Genomic DNA, 19159 nt, shown 5'->3' with positions numbered 1-19159 from the left:
GGGAACCCGGAAAAAATTTTTTAATTTTTCTAAACATGGCCTATCTTCCGTACTCGATCTATGACAATTAGGTGATTTTTGTTTTCCTGGTTAAAAAAGCATGAGCCTTCGAATAAGGTCATGAAAAAATCCAATAAACGCGTTCAAAAAGCGAATTTCCTCGGAATGAGCAACCGCGACCAAGCAATTAGCTCTCAATCGCTTTTTCGTTACACTTTCAACAAAAAGGATTTTTCTTCGATTGGGGGGTCAACGCGCATCCCAAGGACCCACACGATTTATCATGTGGGTGAATCGAGAGGGTGTCAGGTGTGCTGAGTTGGAGCCCATTATCCCTCGCCTCAAATCATTGGCTACCATTAATTATTCACAATTATTGGCTGGGAGTCCGTGCGTTGACCTGAGAGGTGTTATCTGATTGAAACCGACTTTTTCGTTGAAGTGATATATGATAATTGGTATTTTTTGTAATATGAGCGTTGTACTTCTGATAAGAAACGCAGATAGAGAAAGTTAGCGTGGAGTACGAAAAACTACTCAATTAACTGGTAAATTTATGACTGCTCAAAGATTTTTTAAAAAGTGTGATCGGGTCCGGTATAAGATAGTGTGCAGAAAATGGAGAGGGGTTACTATAAAATACCGACCTTCTGGGAGAATAGATTCGGACTACCTTTCTCCGAGAACTTTCTTACTAAACGTCAGAATAACTGCAGATGATTTTTTGTGAGTTTCTTTTGAACGTCATGGTTTCGATAGTTCTTTTTTCAAAAATACCTCTATGTTGCTTTTAGGATAGTTTTTTTTTAAATTTTGTACCAGCTACTCCGTTAAACCATCTCAAGTTTTTATTTTTCAAAACTGGTGTCATTTGTAATTTTCTGATGAAAACATTGTCTTGAAATTTTTTGCAAATTTGAAAAAGTATTAAGTAATTTACCGATTTTTTGTCGTCTCATAATTGGATATCTTATTTTTCAAATCCGCTCTCTTCTTAGAAAAAGCAGGCAAAGGTTTTTTTCAACCTTAAAATTAAAGCTCTATGTTTTTTCGTTGAGAAAATTGAAATTTGGATGTCCTTAATACAGAGTACATATTTTTTGTGAAAATGCTCAAAGTTACAAAACCAAAATAGAGATTATGTAATAGACTATTCGTTTGTAGAAATTTAGTCTACAGGAAGAAGAGCGCGAAGCCAACCAAGTTTCCGAATTTTTCAAAATAATGCTGTTTTCAGAGACAATTTTATACTCTTTATGTTTTTTGAAAATTTTACCAGGTACTATATTTTTAGTTTTCTATTACTATTATTGTATTCATTTTTTTTTTCAAAGCATCAGGTCGATTCACAAAGCTTTGGAACATTCGAAAATCCAGTTTTTAGCAACTGAAGTTTTCACATGAGCTCTTCTACATCTTATTATCATGGTTGGGTAGACAAAACGCAAAGAAATTTGAGACGTGTTATTTTTTAACATAAAAATAATATGACTCTGTTAAATTTGAAGATAATATGCTTTTCTTGGTCAATTTTTGCATTTATCCCTTATAATTGAAAATTAGATATTAAAATCTTTTGCGGCAGCTGTTCATGCCGAATGGAACTTTGACACTATTGTTTTTTGATGATCTCGCACGTTCAATATGACCTCCGTTTCTATTTCCATGTCTTTGGGTGATAGATCATGTTACATGTAGCTGATTGTATGACTAAGAGCAATGTCATGTCTTTTTTCAAGATTCTGAAAAAATTGTGAAAACAAATATACTTTTTGAAAAGTGAAATAGTGACAAGAAGCAGCTGAAAAAATCCAAAAAAATTGAAGTTGATGAGAACGTATATGTTTTTTTGCCCGTTAACAAAAATTTTTAACAATCGGAATTTCATCAATTTTCAATTGGATTTAAAAAGAAATCTTTATCCTGTTCAACATACCTCAAAACACAAGGACCAAATTTTCCAATTTTCTTTATCTCTTTTTTCTCTTTGACACCTTGTTAATAATCTCCCGAATGACAAATTGTTCTCACCTTTTGACATCTGAACTTGCCGACATTTTGGTGCATGAAGTGTAAAGGATGAGATCTCTCTTCATCTTGCACTTTTTCTCTCGGAAGAGGAATCCAATTTGTTTTCAATAAGAAAAAAATTGATTTATCTTTTCTTTTTATCCCCCTCCCCTTTTTTCCTCCCACTGACCGTTGATTTCTCATTCATCCGGGCCTAATCTATAAACAAATTTTGTCGGAGCGTCCTCGGGACCTCTCAGTTTAACTGAATTGTTCGGAATTTTGCCGCTTTTTGTTTCATGGTTTTTCTGTTCTGAAAAATACGCATACTATTCTTGAATTTGCATGTTTTTTAAGTTCAACCTCTTCTTTTTAACTCCATTCCACAAGAAAAAACCTATTCTTGGTGTAACATTGAGTTGCAATGAGCTGTCACATTATTGGGACTTTTCTAAGATGCGAAAAAAATCTTTCGACACGATGGGGTCATTTGAAGTGTAAAGAAAAACTATTAGGCATTTAAATTGAGATAACAACGTTTGTATGTTTTTTTGTTGCCCAGAAATTCGCAAAAATAAGTGATGTGTTTTGGCTTAATTAAAAAAGAGTGTGTATATTCAAACTTATCCCCCGGAACAAAAGCAACTAGATAGGCCAGATGGTGGCATTATAATAATTTACTAGATGGAGCGAAGCTCTATGCAAGAAGAAAATAATTGAAAGTGAACTCCGTCTTCGTTTTCTCCTACTCCCGTTTTTCTTTTCATGGAGTACCTCTACTTGTCCGCGCTCCTCCCCCTTTTTCTGCTTTTTCAAAGCATCATCCCATGAATTGACCTCCCGAGGACCTCGGCCACCATTTTGAATATACTTGAGTAGAGCAAGAAAAAAAAACCCCTAAAAAGGAAGACAACAAATATTTGATGGATCTTCAACCCTCTTCACATTTAGCCCTCGACACAATTGTGGCTCATTTATCTTGCTGAAAAAACATTTCTCGTCGTGTTTTATTCTCCTTTAAATTGTCTGATATTCCTAATCATGCAAGAGAAACAGGAGCGACGAAGTACAATCCGAAGGACGAGATTCGATGAAGCTAGCTGTGTAATGTATATGAATGGAAATCGTCCGGAGGCCACAGTGGTCAGGAGCAACTCGCTCACACAAAGTCAATCCATCAGCGAGTCGGCTGAATCTGCGATTCGAAAGCTCAAAAAAGAGAACCACTGCTTGAAAAAGACGTTATCACGGAGGTGGTCCGGCCGCAGCAGGTTCGTGTTTTTCGATTTTATATCCGGTAGGTGGTGCAAACCTTGTTAGTCTAGGCGTGTCACAAGTTTGTGTTCGCGCTCACATTTTCTTCGATGCCCCAAAAAACTTACGTCCCCCTCTTGTAAGTGTTTTCTATCTTTGTTGGCTTATATTGAATTCACAAAAACATTTTGAATAATAGTATGACTATTGGGCAAATTAAATATTCACCTGAAGATTCTACATAGGACTAGATTTCTCTTTTCATTTGAAACTTTACAGAGCTTCCACAAGGTCCCAAGAACCAACCGATGTGTCTAGTTTGAGTGATGAATTTGACGACAATGACGACAGTCTGTATCTTCTCCGAGAAACATCCACTCTCCATGGCCTACGTGATGTCATGCTATCGTCATCAGGTCGTCTCCGAATTATCTGGGTCCTGATTGTTGTCTCGGCATTGTTCATGACTTTGCAAGGATGCCATCAGATTATAAACGAGTATCAGGCGCGGAGAATTGTGGTTTCTTACTTCATACAAGAAGCCCGTGAGATAAAACTTCTAGAAATGTATCATTTTTAATCATTTTTTTTCAGCCGCAATTTACGTCCCTGATGTTGTATTCTGCCCGTACAATCGATTCAACCGAACTTTCCTTGCACAATATAACGTGTCATTTGAGCTCGCTCAATTTTTGGAACTTTCATTTCCATCTATAGAGCTACCCTTCAAAAATTTACAAATCATAACCGAGGAGATTCTGAAAAAAATTGACCTGCTCGATTTCCAGCTAGAAGCTTTATTAGCTCGACTGGATATGCCATTTGTAGAATTTATTAAAAAGGCTTCATTGAGCTGTGAAGCGTTTTTCAAAGAACCTGGAAGATGTGATAATGTTACGGAGATGATGACATCTGCTGGAAAATGTTTTAGGTTGCCGGGATCAAAACAAGTAAGTTTCTTACTAGTGAAAATTTACTAGTGAGTATGATTATGGTCATTGTTCAGGAAGCTAGCGGGTTCGGCAACGGAGATAGGTATATTATTGATCTACCCGAAGAATTGTATCATCCTGGAATCAATCAAATGATCAACAGTGGTGTCATTATTAAATTGGCTGAGCGTGGGCAAGGGATTGATAACGATTTGACTTTCCTCCCGGCTGGTATTATAGTCAAAAAATTGTTGCCCGGCATTAAATAATTTTTTTCAGGAGTCCATGCTATCATGCCTCTGCTTGGAACTCAATTCGAATTCATGAATGATCCACCGCGCTACGAATGCGAAGAAGATCCACACGGAAACTACAGCCGCGTCCATTGTTATGAAGGATGTCTGACTTCTGATGCACAAAAAATTTGTAAATGCTCACCCGCCGCCGCTCACGATCCTGACCATCCGAATAAAATTTGTACTGCCACACAACTCTATCACTGCTTCTTCCCGCATCTTTTCACTGATGAGGGAAAAGTTCCAAAGGAAAAAGTTGACAACTGCAAGAAAAACTGCAAGGCGCCGTGCCACTCATGGAGCTATAACAAACAAGTTAGCTATTCCAATATTCCATCTGAAGCGGTAATTGTTTTTGTTTTTGTTTTCAGTCGACTACTATCAAATTTCAGAGTAGAGAACTGATCCCTGAGGAGGAGTATAATAAGATGAAGCGGCGGATTATTCTAGATATTTATTATTCACAATTGGACTACACCATTATTCGACATGTTGTTGCCATGCCACTATCCAGTCTTATCGCTCAAATTGGAGGTGAATTTGTTTTTGAAATTTTGAGAGTATGTTGCACCTGTGAAACCACAATTCTGAAAAATAGAAAAACTAGATCGATGGAAATTCTAGATTGTTACATTACCGGTCATTGAGATATACGAAAACGTACCTTCCATCTTATTTCCGGGATTTTGGCTGTTTTCAGGAATCTGGAGCTTGGCTGCCATGTTTCCGATCACATCGAAAACTTGCAAGGTGTAAAATAGACTTGGATTTGAATTTTCGCGTTAACGATCATTCGAAAATTCCTATTTTTCAGTCATTCGCCGATTTCTGAAAGACACATGTTTTTTTTCACGTTTTCAGTTTTCAGTATTTAAGATATCGGAAAATAGCTGAGAAGCTGGGAATTTTCAAAAAATTATGTGAACATGAAGTATTTAATCTAGGTCTGATTTACATTTTCCGGATTTTTCAAAGTGATCAGAAACTTGATATCCGAGCTCCAGACTCCTGAATTTGCTCAAAATGGCAGGAAATCAACTGAAAACTATGATTTCTAAATATTTTATTGGCTAGTACCGTAATCAGTAGTCTTATGAACAACAATCTTCAAACTTTTATGACCACTTTTCTGATTGAAAATTTTTTCTTGGTCGTAATTTATCATCATTTTTTCAGGTCAATTTTCCCTTTGGGCCGGAGGTTCCCTGATTTCTCTCTGTCAAATTGTCATCTACATTTCACGATTTTTAGCACACAAGTACGTGTCTTAAATTATCATTTTGTGTGTATGTGTATTAACAAGCGCGATAAAAACACTGCTGCACACTTTGCTGTTGTCACTGTACCTCTTTCATCACTTTTCAGGTTTTTACGGTTTTATCGAGTGAGAGAGTGAAATAAGGAGAGAGTGAAAGCCATAAACATGCATCTGATAGCCTTTTCTGAAAAGAACATTTATTTGTACTGGTAATAACATGGGAAAACCCCGAACACAACAAAAATTTTTACAGGACCTGCCCAATGAAACCAAAGAAGAGGCGGACCAGAGAAACAAGAGACGATCAGGAGTCTCGTCATTGTCGTGATGTTAGAAGGCGTCGACGAAGAGAGAGCCCATCCAGTGCCAGATCCGTTTCTAAACCACCGAGCAGTAATGGAAACGGAAAAATTGTCGATATGGAAGTGGTTACCACTCGCACGTCGGAAACTGTGCCGCCCCTTTGACATGAGGACTGGACTTGTCAAGTAGCAACCGTATAGACTCTTTTATCATAAAATATATGTGTGCCGCGTGGCAGGTCCAGAAATCGAATGTTGGGAAAGAAGTTTTGGTTTTTTTCCTAATAATTTTCTAGCGTTTGGTTTCAGGTACCATCGGTTGGTACTATCCTCTTGTCAATCAATTTTAAAATGGAAAAATCCATATTTTTATGTTTCAATTTTCAAATTCAGTGTCATTGATTATTGACCCGTTGTTGTTTTGGAGTATTTCAGATTCAAAACCACCTAAAAAGACTCCCTGACTTCAATTGAGCCCTAAAAATTTCTTACTTTCATCTGTATCCTTGCCAATAACATTTCCTTTGCTTAAATCTGTTGTTCAAATGTTTTTCATCTTTCCAGAGCCTTCATCCCAATGCCAGTACCCTTTTTCCCGTTTTCTTCTCTTTGCTAGACTTGTATTAGATGGGTTGTTTTTTTTCTTTAGATATTATTTTGCAAAAAACTTTTGCAAAAAACTATTATTTTTGCAAAAAACTATTATTTTGCAAAAAACATCAAATTGTGAAAAATGTTATACTCTCGATTTTATAATTTCTCGGTTCAACTTGAATTTCACCTTTTTCTCAATAAAAGCAATATTTCATTTTTCAAATAACTTTGATGTTTGCCACTACAAGCAAACATAAAAATTCTGAATATAGTTTTGAATATATTCAGGGAAAGTTTATCATGTAACACTATCGTTTTTCTTCCCTTCGTTTTGCCTAGCTCGTGCTTTTATCAGTTGAAAGTAGTGCCAACAATTTTATAGTTGTACAGTTTTATGAACTGCATTCTAGAAATCGCTACGGTATTTTTTTCTCAATTTTTCGCATATTTTTTGAGCTTGTGGGTTTTCCTGGGAGCCAAGAACGGTTAATTAGATACGCAAAAACGCAATTTTCAGTTGATTCTCGGCTTTTGTGTTCATCTTCAGGAGTCTGGAGCTCGGCTGTCAAATTTCCGTTCATTTTGAAATTGTTGGACGGTGTAAAACAGACCTAGATTGGTAACTTTGCAATAATCAAACCCTTTTAAAGCATACTTGCAAAATCAGAGCCCGGCCCGGGTTTTCCAAATTTCAAAATTTTTTTCAAATTTTTTTGTAAAAGAACTACACTCTTATCTTGAAAATTTTTTTTCTTTTCAGAAAAATCGTCCATTTTTTTCTGTTAACCCCCAAAAATTTTTTGAAATACAGAAAACTTTTATTCCAAAAATCCGGGCCGGGGCTTGAAAATCCTGAAAAAAGCCCGGCCCGGCCCGGCCCGCCCGGCCCTTTGCAATTATGTTTTAAAGTTCCTAGTTTTCTAGTTAATTGTCAAAATCGGAAAGAAACCTTCTTTGCCGGTTTTCGAACTGAAAACGTGAAACAACAGGTGTCTTTCAAAACATAACAAATAACCAAAAACCTACGCATTTTCAAAATATTCTGTGGACATGAAGTTTCAAACGCAAATCTGTTTTACACCCTTCAAAGCGTTCGATGTGCTCGAAAACTTAAAAACGGAGCTGCAGTCCTGAAAATGATCACAATGAACGAAAACAATATGAAAAATACGTTGTTGTTCGTTTTTTAACCAGTACTGTAAATCTGGGCTTCTGAATTTTTGACAAATTTTTCTAACAATTATTTGTTATCATTTTTGTTTCAATATATTAATTCAGAAGAGTATTTTTTTTTTGGAAAATCTAGAAAAAACTCCCAGTACAAAAATTCCTAAACTAGACCCTCAAAATACGAAATTAAACAAAAAACATACTGTAAACACAATTACTTCAATTTCCATATCTCAATTCCACATCTACCCTGTCTTTAAAACTTTCACTAATTTCCTATCCAACAGTTCCGTAATTTATGGTTTCAAATCGAATCGTTTGCCTCATTATTGGTGTCTTTCAGATGGTATCTATCTACTCAGATGTTTTTTAAATGACCTTTTAAAAATGCCGTCTTCTCTTTCAAATTAAGTTGTAAACTCCCATTACTGTAAACCTCTAAAATTGAACTATTAAACCCGCGCGTTTAAAATATGACCACTAGAAACACAGAAAAGCAATTCGTCCATCGTGCTAGCCTCACACGAATAGAACAATGTTTTTATCCCTCCAGTTCACTCTATTTTTTATTTTGTTCTATTTTTTTACTCGTCAATATAGTCACCCTCTCCAATACTCTCATTCTGTTGTACGGAGAGTGGGGGTTTTGTGTTAGCTGCATACAATACGTATGGCGCCTGACGCGAGAAGGTGTAATGCGTGGCACATGCGCTGATAAGGCACAGTTTTGGCAGGAGAGGCCGCTGGTTGTGGTGCTCTTCATGCCATTGCCGACTTTGCACTCCATTACAACTCCGCAATACTTCTTTTCACACACTTTCTGCTCTTGTCTTTTCCCGATCTTTCGTCGCGGTCAATCACCATTTTTGAGCAACTGGACTCATTCTGTTTTTGCAAATTTTGTGTTCCATATTTTATGGGGTGTCAGTGGGAGTTGTAGTGAGTCATGTAACTGATCGAAGAAACATTCCATATTTAAAAGGTCTCCAAAAATTACCATGACTCACACTGTTCACTCTTCCAACCTTGTTTATTTCTTCTCTTATTTTTTTCTTATATGCTCTTCATGTTCTTCTCACAGTTCACTCTTTGTTTTTAACTGCTCCATCTCTTCAGACATGTCACGAAGTGGGGCTGTCAGCATCAACTTGGATGACGTTTTTAGCAACCTTCCAACATTGACCACTGGCGACAATTTCAAGTCGTCCGAGGTTTGTCTGAAACCACTGTACACAAATACACCAGCATGTTTAGGCCGGAAGTAGAAGCCGTAAAACAACTGCCTCAAGTGTGTCCACTGTGAGAGAAGTTCCTGTAAGTGGTTGGGGGCAAAAATCGTAAACTTTTTTTTCGAAATTTCAAAAACGTGAAAAAATTGAATAGTTTGAAGAAGCTTAATTTTTGGTATTCTTACTTTTTTTTAATGTTCTTCTAAACTGGCTAACCTCTTTACAGAAATCTTGTACCGATTTTCTCTAATACGAGCCCACTCAAACTGTCAACTTTGAGCTTGATTATTTCGATTTCTGTGAAAGATTTCAAAAATTTGCCAATTGATAAATTATCAATCATAATGCCACCAACACGTTACATATGTTGGTCAATTTTTGATATCTCATACAAGTATTGGAAAAATTGAATTTAAAGTTGACTGTTATGGTGAATAAATGTGTACATTTTTCGAGATAAAAATTGTGTTTTCATTTTCACGGTCAAAACGAGGATCACCGAAATTTTATGATCAATCTTTGACTGCATTTGGAAACTCGTATATCAACATTCTTTTCTAGTTATTGTGGGCCTCGAAGATGCAGAAGCAGTTTCATAGATTACGGTAACACTCGTTTTGTCTATCTATATGCGGGAAAAACTGGGAAATATGAGCTGATTCCGACCTTGCAAGCCTCTTAGGTTGTTTAATGGGGTTTTTGATGCGGTACAAACAGGGAAATTCTGAAAATATCTGTTAATGGTTAAATCATTGACACTATCTGAAATTTTCTAGATCGGGAATGGAGTTCGCTCGAACACTACCTCCACTGTTGTTGGCCACCATCAACATCATCAACAAGCAGTGTCTGCACCACCACCACCGGTCAACGCAACCCCAATTTCTCACTACTACGACGCTACTCCAACTGCTGACCCACTTTTGGATTCGGTAAGGTCCCCAATGGCCAACTTTCAAGAACAGACAATTTCTTCCAGATTTTCTCCGCTGTGACTCTCCCAACTGTCAATCTGAACGGAGGTCATGACGATGCTCTCCGTCACCTAGACGAAGCTCTTTATGGAGAAGACCACGAATCCATCGTCAGTGAGCCACCATTCCAGGCCCCGAGTCATGTTAGCTCGTCACATGTAACTTCCCATGTCAGCTCTCATGGACACAACTACGCCAGCGCTAACCACCCACAAAATGCTTCGAGCGTAGTGTCCAATGGTTCTGCCGTCAAGGTAAGCGTTTTGAAATGTTTTATCAGGTAAGTTTTGCTCGCTTGCAGAGAAACGCTGCCGCCCGAACCGCGAGCCTCATTGTAAACGACATTTTCCAAGACCTCGATATCGCTTCCCAACCTTATGCATGTATTTGTATCATACTTCTTTGATTAACTTTAGTTTTATAGCACTACGACGCTTATGGATCTGAGCCCCAACCGGATTACGAGGATGAGAAAAGTGACCATTTCAATCTTCATCATCAATACCCAGTGAGATCTGGTAAGTTGTGCTGAAAGGAAGAATTGAAAAGAGAACTGTACATTAGATGTTTTTTGTGGAGGGAGAATGAGTCAAGCTGTGTTGAGTTGTAAAACGAGGTGTACACCTTTGTTATGCACACCTAGTCACACACATTTTCCCTTCCAGTCTGGTAAATGTTCGACTATTTTTACATTGATCACATGGGTAGGTACATAATGAGAACTAAGCTGTTTGTTCGAGTTAGCAAATATTGCAAAATGATTTCTGAATTTCTAAAATGTATATAAATTCCAGTGCCCATCAACCGCGATCGCTCGAACACCCTCGACAGTGCTGCATCGTTTGCCGAGAGCCGTTTCGGACAATTCGACGTCCACGACGACCATGACCGTTACAATGGAGAGGAAATCAACCTCCATCATAACGAAGTTGCTTACGAGCGCCCAGAAGCCACTCACGTTTTTAGCGTAAGCGTCTTAGTTTCAACTTCTTTTCTATTTGTTTGATTTAGTCCCCAGGAAGCGTCGTATCTCATCACACCCAGGCTTCTTTCCATACTGGCGGAACTCAGAAATTGAGAAATCTTCAACGCCAAGTCGAGGATGCTCGTCAAAAGAAAGCTCAACTTTCTCACCAAGTCGAACGCCAACGCGCTGACAACGACCGAGTAGCTCATGCTAATTTGGCTCGTGAGGCTTCACTTAAAGTTCACAACATTGGACAAGGAGCTAAGCCACTCGGTTACCATGTGCGCTCTTACAGTCATGATCATCATGACCATCATCATCATCTTCCACCGCAGCCAAAATCAAGTCACTCTTCCAGTAAGTCAGTTTAGACGTAGAAAATTCTTTTGGGCCTTGGAATTTCTCTATATTCAAAAAGAGATCTTCAAAAACAACTTAATTTCAGAGAGCGTCGACTCTAGCATCTACGAAGAGGAGGAAGTTCGTGTCAGTCCACTCGCTGCCAAGCAGAAGGCTTCTGGAGAGCATGTTTGTGTTTTGTTCTCTAACCTGATATTTTATAAGTTTTCTAGATTGCCAATAGCGGAAAGTACGAGCTCATCGTCCCACAATACTATGTTGTTGAAAACTTCTCCAAGAATGATAAGATTAACAAAGTCATTATTGGAGGAGACGCTCCAAGCAGCGACGATGACAAAACTCTTCTCTTGTTCGGACCCGTCGGATCTGGAAAGACTTCTGCTATCACTAGCATGATGAACTTCTTGTATGACATCAAGAAGGAGAACAATTTCAGGTATTGTAAACGCTCAGTAACCCATCCTACACGAGCACTTTGAGCTTTATGATATCGGTTTCTTCAAAAATATCAAAACCCTGTCAACTGATAAAATCTTGATTGTAAAAATATCAACATTTCATTAGTTGACAATTGTTTGATTTTTTATGGGGGCCGAGATAATATAACTCAAAGTGCGCGTTTAGGGTGAGATACAAGAGCATATACGGTATACACGAACATTGAACAAAAATTCCACATTCTCAATTACAGATTTGTTTTGGACGAACATGTGAACGCCACCACTGGGCTCACCGCCTACGTGTTCAACAACACCGTTCTTCCGTACAACGTCACTGTTGTTGACACGCCTGGAGTCGAGGACCGAATGGGAAATAAGACTGTTTCTAGGCTAATCAAGCAATGGTTTGAGAAGGTTGTAAACTCAGAATTCTTTGAAAAATAACAAGAAATCTTGTTCCAGGAGCTTTTGGAGTCTGGAGCTTTCCGTTTGGATGCGATCTCTATTGTCCTGAAGCACGACGAGAATCAATTGGGATGGCCATTCATCTATGAACTCGCTGATGTGAAGAGAATGTTTGGAGATGACTTGAAAACCAATGTGCTCCCAATCATTACCAATTCTGAAGTCCTCCCACAACCCATCGCCATTAAATCGCTCACCCAAGCCAACATCTCCTTCCTCGAGTACTACAAAGTGAACAACTCTGGATTTGCGCCACTCCCAACTGGAATCTCAAAGCTTCAACATAACCTCTACTGGACTCACGGAACGGCCTCCTTGGAGAATCTTTTCAGAGTAAAAATTGTTTGGAAATTTTTTGGAAATTGAAGTTTTATTTCAGGATTTGCAAGAAACCGTCCACCCACTCGTTGCCATTCTCCGACACAACAAGGGACAGAAAGTGGAACAGGCTCCAGTGTTCGCCGACAAAGTTTTGTATTAAAGAGAATAAATATTTTCTCAGTAAAAAAATTTCTTAACGGTCTTCAGTTAATCTTCACTCACTCAGTTTGTATTTATTGTTCGGCTTATCACCCTCAAAATATCCATCTTTTTATTATTCTCCATCTTTTTTGATTCGATAAACAATCATTTTATTTTTTTCTAGAATTTTTGTGGTTGCAAAATGTTTTGATTCTTGTTCAAAATATCGAAAAATATTTACATGCCATTCCGACTTGTTTTTTTTTCTTTTCTTCAATTATAAAAAGCCTTCTGATTTCCTCTTAATCCTCTATACCTTTTATTGAAATTCGTTTGCAATGAATGATTTTTTCCAGAAAACGTAAGACAGTGCACTATATGACGAGTCATATAAGCACAAAACTTTTTTCTCGTTTTTCTTGAATCACATAAACCAATTCTCCAATTCCTGATTATTATCGCTACCCGATACTCTCGTTACTCCTTCCCCCTCGTCATTGAGTAAACACTCTATTTGCCCTCGTTTGGTCTATTCTCTATCTCCCGAGGCACAATGCAAAACAAAGAAACGCAGGCGCATAAAGAGTGGAGAAACGACGCTCCATGCAGGCCGTGTATGACTCAGCGCACCCCTCGAGTCATATGAAAACGCTGCCCTACCGCCATCACGCCATTCTTGACCAACGCTTTTTTCGGTGATTCTTTTGATTTCGCAATAAATTTTTGTTGACTGGTTGCTTATAACACACCAAATTTATTCATTTCCCTTCATTTCAGCAATAAATCATGTCGCTCAACACGTCTCACACTCCCGATGGACACGGAATTTTGATTTATAACGGAGAAATGTGAGTTATTGTATTTGAAAGTTGAGAGAAAATAATTCGATTCTAGGATTCTCCTCTACACGACAAATATAAAGCTGAAGTTTGAGAAGTACAACGTTCCAGCGTTCAAATCGACAAAGTCTGGTGCTCTCTACCTCACGTCGCATAGAGTGAGTTTTTCAAAATTGCAGATTAGGCGGTGGTAAAATACTGATTTCGCAAGATGCGCGTTGTTCATATTGTGAATAATTAGTAATAAAAATATCGCCAAATCTTCGAATTGTGGTAATATCGGCGTTTTGTCTCACTTTGAGAAGAGAACCTTAAAGAATCGGCTTTTGGACGGTTATTGGCCAGGCTCTGGTCGGAAGCGGCTTTTTAGGGGACCCATGTCTGATTTTGGTATGATGAATAAAATTGGAATAATATGTGGCCCGAACCTTGTCATAGGTTTGTTGGGCTGTGACTGGCTCTAGCTTATTCGAAATCTGACAAACCTTCGACCAGAAGTTGCCTGCGACGCCCGAGATATGTGCCGTGGCTTCTAGAAAATTGATTTTTCAGATCATCTTCATGAACGACAATAAGAAGGACGAGTTCAAATCTTTCGCAATGCCATTCCACTCGGTCCGCGATGTGAAACTCGAACAGCCGCTTCTCACTCCAAACTACCTCAAGGTTGGTACACTTTCACATTGTAGTGTGACCACGACCAATTCGTCTTTTCAGGGATGGGTTACACCGATGCCAGGAGGAAACTTTGAAGGATGTCCTGAGTGGCGTTTGTCGTTCCCGAAAGGAGGATGTATCGAATTCGGAGAGGCTCTTCTTCGTGCCGCCGATATGGGTGAGTTGCGAAATCTCATAATAATCTCATAATAGGAACTATTCAGCATCTCGTGCTCGCCCGTTCGCTGCTCCACCTGCCTACGCTCCGGCTCATATGCAGCAGGCGTCAGCCACAACGTACTATGCAGCTCCACCAACCTACTACTTGGTGCAAGGAACGTATCAAGGATTCCAAGCTCCGACAAATGTCTTCCCAGAGCGTCCACCAGGTAGGGATTTCTAAGAGAAATAAAATTACCGATTTTTTTCCAGCACAAAACGTTTATGTCTACGATATGCCACCACCATACCCAGGAATTGGACAAACTAATCCCTACCCAGCTGGGCAATTCCAACCAGTGGGTACTGTTCCGTATTCAAACATTGGCGCTTACCCTGGACAACAGCAACAGCAGCCAGGAGCACCATACAACCCATATCCCACTAATCAGCCACCGCAACCTGGAATGAATATTGGACAAGGAGCGGGTCCAAGCAATGGTCTCCCAGCCTATAATAACATTCAGCAACAATCCACTGCTCAACCACCAGCCTACAATGCCTATCAAGAGGCTCCACCACTTCCTTCTAAGAATGGACCATTGTAAATAATTAATTTTTCATCCGACACGCTTTGAAAAAAAAACTTGTAAAAATGCAAAAACAGATTCGTTTCCATTTTTGTGTTGATACCCAACTAACGGTGACAAATTTTCTTCTCTTCTTCTCTTCATAAATGTAATTATTTGGCATTTTATTTTTTTTCAAACAGACAAAACAAATTATCTGAAATTGCAAACATGGGATTTAACTGAACTGAGCTGCTCTCATCGTACTTTGTTACATATCAAACAAAGTGCAAAAGTCGGCGTCATTGAAAAAAGAGTCGGAGTAGGAAGAAAGAACGTATCGTGAATGTTTTGATCGCGATGATGGGGAATCGTGAGTAGGTTAGTAGACGCGGCCGCCAAGTCTGAAAAATAGTTTTTATGCTTAATTATAAATGAGCATGTATGTCCTGAATATGAAAAGAGAAATTAAGAAAAACCTGTCGAACCGGCTAGAGTAGGAGTAGTTTCCGCGGCTGAGAGATGAGGAAAGGTTGAGCTCCTTCTCACGGCGAGATGCCCAGGTGGCTGGAGAGAGCCAGTACTAAAAATGATACTTTTTCAGAACAAGCAGCTTTTGATTGTGTAATCTACCTTCGAAAGAGTTCCCACGGTCATACATCTCTTCTTGTACATATCCAAAGCATCATCAACTGGCATGTATCTCACATAGCTTCTGGTCGAGGCGATCGGCTTCTCGACACGTTTTTGGTAGTCCGGGCGGGTGAACAAAGAGGTGTTGTAGGCATTGAGCTTTCCCTCGAGCCAGCGTTTGGTTCCAATGTCACGGATTCCAGAGTGACGCGAGTAGACCTGAAAAATTGATAGAGTACAGTCAATAAGATATACAAAGACATTTTTCAGTATATTTTTTCAGTTGATTTCTGGATATTTTGACCATTTTCAGAAATCTGGGGCTTGGCTATCATGCTTCTGATCGCATTGAGATCTATGGATTGTGTAAAACACATCTAGGTTGAAACGTATTCACAATAGTTTTTGAAATTTTCCAGTTTATCAGCTATTTTCCCATTTCTGAAAGGCACCTGTTCTTTCACAAATTCAGTACAAAAACAAATCGCAAAAAGGTCTCTTTTAGAAATCGCCGGATAGCTGAAAAACTGTGAATTTTCCAAAAATTCTGTGAATGCAATGTTTTCAGTTCAGGTTAGTTTTACACCCTTCGAAAATTTGGAAGTGATTGGAAACTTGAAAGCCAAACTCCAGACTCCTGAAAATGACCAAAATGGCCGAAAATCAAGCCTACCGATTCCGATTGAGTCAAAATTCCGAGTCCAGTGTCGGTGTTTCCATAGCTGTATCTGACGTATGGGTACCTAAATATTAATAATTCTCATTAGCATCTTCAATTTCTTTCGCTTTACTTGTCAGTGTAGTGTGGAGTGCTGCGTTGAACTCCAACATTGTGGAATGGTGGAGTCTTGGTGAGCGCGGTGGCGGCCAAAGATCTCCCGAAGAGAGATCCTCCTGGAAATAATATTGCAATGTGTTTTGTTTTTTCTCATCATAAAAATCTTATAAATCTTGTAAAGTCCCATGCATCAAGAACAATGTTCTCACTCTCATCTCTACATCATCTCATTTTTTCTTGGAATTGAGAAAATCGCGAGAAAAACGGACAAAGCGTGGGTGTGAATTGAGAAAACGAAGCAGGCAGCTGGCAGGCTCTCTGAGGACGGCAGATGAGTGGCGAAAACGATGAGCAACAGAAATTGCATTTCATTGGAAGACCATTCCCACTGTGTTTTCGTTTTGGTGCAAATTCGAATACAAAACAGAAACAAAAACAAGGTTTACTCTCTTTACTTGCAATGATGACAACAACAACCCGACACATATGAAACAAATCCTGAATGGAAGATTCCAGAGAAAATAATTATTGGCAAAGAATTGGATGTTAATTTGGGAAAGGAAAAGAAAGGAGAGAAAGAGAAGTGTCATACAGCTAGAACACAGAAAAAGAAGCCGATGACTCCAATGAAAACAATGAGTATGATAGAGCACGCGCTTTCAATCAGATAAGAGGATTGCCTACCACATTTGTTGATGGAACGAGACATGTAGCCACCGCCATATCCGTAGTCGGGACGAGAGAATCGGTTGGCCGAGGTGGAGCGGGACACGCCGGAGAACGAGTTGGATCTGGAACACTTTTTTTTTATTCGACATTTTTCGTAGTCCTCTTTTTTCTAATTGTGGCTTTATTTTGGCCTCTTTTTTTTGAATTGGCTTCATTTTTAAATGCAACTTACATTGTTTTTTCAAGGATCCGAATTTCGTTAAAGAATCTTAAATCCTCGAACGATTAAAAGACGTTAACAACAACACTATTTGGAGATATTAATCCAGAAATCTGTTTGAGAAAATTTTTTAAACAAAATATTTTTATTATGGATTCTGTAAAAATATCCAAAAGTGACTACCGTACATCTTTATAATAGAAGCTCGCTCGAATCGATAACTTTGTGTTCAATTATATTGATTTCTGTGAAAGATATCATTAATATGGGGAATCGAGATAATTTAGCTCAAAATTTATGGTTTGGGTGAGCTTCATTACAGGAAAAAAAGGTATTTTTTATTTTCGTGATCACAGATTTACTGTAATTTCATCATTTTTGAGCTTTGTTTCAAGTGGATAGCTCGGAAGTAGCATTTTTCACAGTTATTTAATTAACTGAATAACCTATTCAATTAACTTGAGAATAATCCCTTTTATAGTTCGCATGAAAATACGTCCCCAGATCCTAATCAACGTTTCTAGATTCATGTTTTCAGTTATGAACTCTTACCGATTGACCATCAAACCACATGTGTCTTTAGTCTTTCGTTTAATTGGTTAGTTCAAATTTTTATTAAAAATATAACTACCCCTGACTACACTATACTATAAAGACTTCGTCATTCCCAAACTCCTTATCTCCGAACTCTATAACTTTTGATCATTGACCCTTTCTCCTTACCTTTTCATTGCAGATGAACGAACATCGCTCCTAGAACGGGTGAGTGGCGAGATATGGTGGAACGACGGTGAGGTGAGCAATTCCATATTTCGATCGTCTGCAATAATGAAGAATGCAGAAGTGAAAAAATAGAGCGGGTGCTCAACTAGTGGTGGGGGGGGGGGGGACGAAAAAGATTGTGAAAAGAAACTGGGACACAACGTTGGCATTTTTACACTGTACTTCGTGTCTCTCGAAGAGAAGAAGCAACGGCCGCTGCTAAAAAATTGAGAGAGACCGAGGATGAGAAAGAGCAACATAAAGATCCGCGGTATCTCTGAGTGGGAGCTTCAGGAGAGAAGAAATTCTCCTGAGAAAAAAAAGAAGAAGATGCAAATAGGAAACCATAGATCTATATGGAATAAAAAAGGGTTTTTTGATATGCAAATCTGGAAAGAAGGGTTTGTGCAAATTTTTTTTCGACAAAATATCGAACCTGAAAAATTGTTTTGAAAAAAAAAACACAAAATCTGCCACAATTCATTTTTGTTGGCTTTCAAAGACAAATTTATGGCTAGATACAAGTTCGATGCGAGGTACACGCGAGCCATTTTTTCTTCTCCTCATTCAGTTTCCTAGAAACGCTCTCAGAGCTTTTTTGTCTCACAAGCCACATTTTCCCTTTTACAGAAAATTTCAACAAGATTTGTAAAGTTAGATTTTGATTCAAATTTCAGAATTGGTTAAGAAGAGCCTATCTCGACATTTATGAAGCATTAGAATCCGCTCGCCAGTTCCAGCCGAGTTATATAAGTTTTGGCACAAAACATCTCGTTTTCAGTGCAAAACAGCGATTTTCAAAAGCGACTCTCTCAACTTCTAAGACGTTTTAAACAAAATATTTCTTATGGTATACTCAGAATTAGATCAAAGTTCATTTTTCAGACATTTTCCTTTGAAAATTTTCAATTTTGAATTGTCGAATTTTTCCACTTGTTTGGGATTATTTCGAAAATTAAAGATTTATTTGGAAATTAAAAAAGAAACAATTTACGACAGACTGTCTGAAATATAAAATTTCTTTCAACAACAAAATTTCAAGTTTTGAAACATATTAAAAGCTGTGACAATCATCTTTGAAAAACGCAATTTTTGAAAATGAATATGGGCTGAAACTGGTGAGCGAATTTGATATTTTCAGAGGTGTCTAGGTAGGCTAC

General features: G+C 38.3%; 4 protein-coding genes across 4 annotated transcripts; 3 read left to right on the top strand and 1 right to left on the bottom strand.

The window, feature by feature from the left end:
- Positions 1-3051: 3051 nt before the first annotated feature.
- CBG14244 lies at positions 3052-6217 on the top strand (the record flags this gene model as incomplete). The annotated part of the gene is made up of 8 exons (XM_002644353.1): positions 3052-3281; positions 3544-3809; positions 3859-4214; positions 4271-4427; positions 4476-4837; positions 4885-5026; positions 5669-5750; positions 6004-6217. 8 exons carry the CDS (start codon positions 3052-3054, stop codon positions 6215-6217), a joined length of 1809 nt encoding a protein of 602 aa, XP_002644399.1.
- A 2717-nt stretch (positions 6218-8934) lies between these two features.
- On the top strand, positions 8935-12732 carry CBG14243 (the record flags this gene model as incomplete). The annotated part of the gene is made up of 12 exons (XM_045239500.1): positions 8935-9027; positions 9071-9130; positions 9822-9977; positions 10025-10273; positions 10444-10537; positions 10814-10986; positions 11031-11343; positions 11432-11514; positions 11559-11782; positions 12038-12200; positions 12249-12584; positions 12631-12732. The coding sequence occupies 12 exons, from the start codon at positions 8935-8937 to the stop codon at positions 12730-12732; spliced, it is 2046 nt and encodes a 681-aa protein (XP_045095371.1).
- A 767-nt stretch (positions 12733-13499) lies between these two features.
- On the top strand, positions 13500-14976 carry CBG14242 (the record flags this gene model as incomplete). Its single annotated transcript, XM_002644351.1, has 6 exons — positions 13500-13561; positions 13608-13710; positions 14105-14218; positions 14270-14387; positions 14434-14598; positions 14642-14976. The coding sequence occupies 6 exons, from the start codon at positions 13500-13502 to the stop codon at positions 14974-14976; spliced, it is 897 nt and encodes a 298-aa protein (XP_002644397.1).
- A 343-nt stretch (positions 14977-15319) lies between these two features.
- CBG14241 lies at positions 15320-18169 on the bottom strand (the record flags this gene model as incomplete). The annotated part of the gene is made up of 6 exons (XM_045239498.1): positions 15320-15341; positions 15417-15520; positions 15571-15789; positions 16357-16464; positions 17056-17179; positions 17961-18169. 6 exons carry the CDS (start codon positions 18167-18169, stop codon positions 15320-15322), a joined length of 786 nt encoding a protein of 261 aa, XP_045095370.1.
- Positions 18170-19159: the final 990 nt, after the last annotated feature.

This window comes from Caenorhabditis briggsae (genome assembly GCF_000004555.2).
Source record: "Caenorhabditis briggsae complete genome, chrX, whole genome shotgun sequence".
In the NCBI taxonomy this organism is placed as follows: domain Eukaryota; kingdom Metazoa; phylum Nematoda; class Chromadorea; order Rhabditida; family Rhabditidae; genus Caenorhabditis; species Caenorhabditis briggsae.
This window is presented reverse-complemented; position numbering and strand designations above follow the sequence as displayed.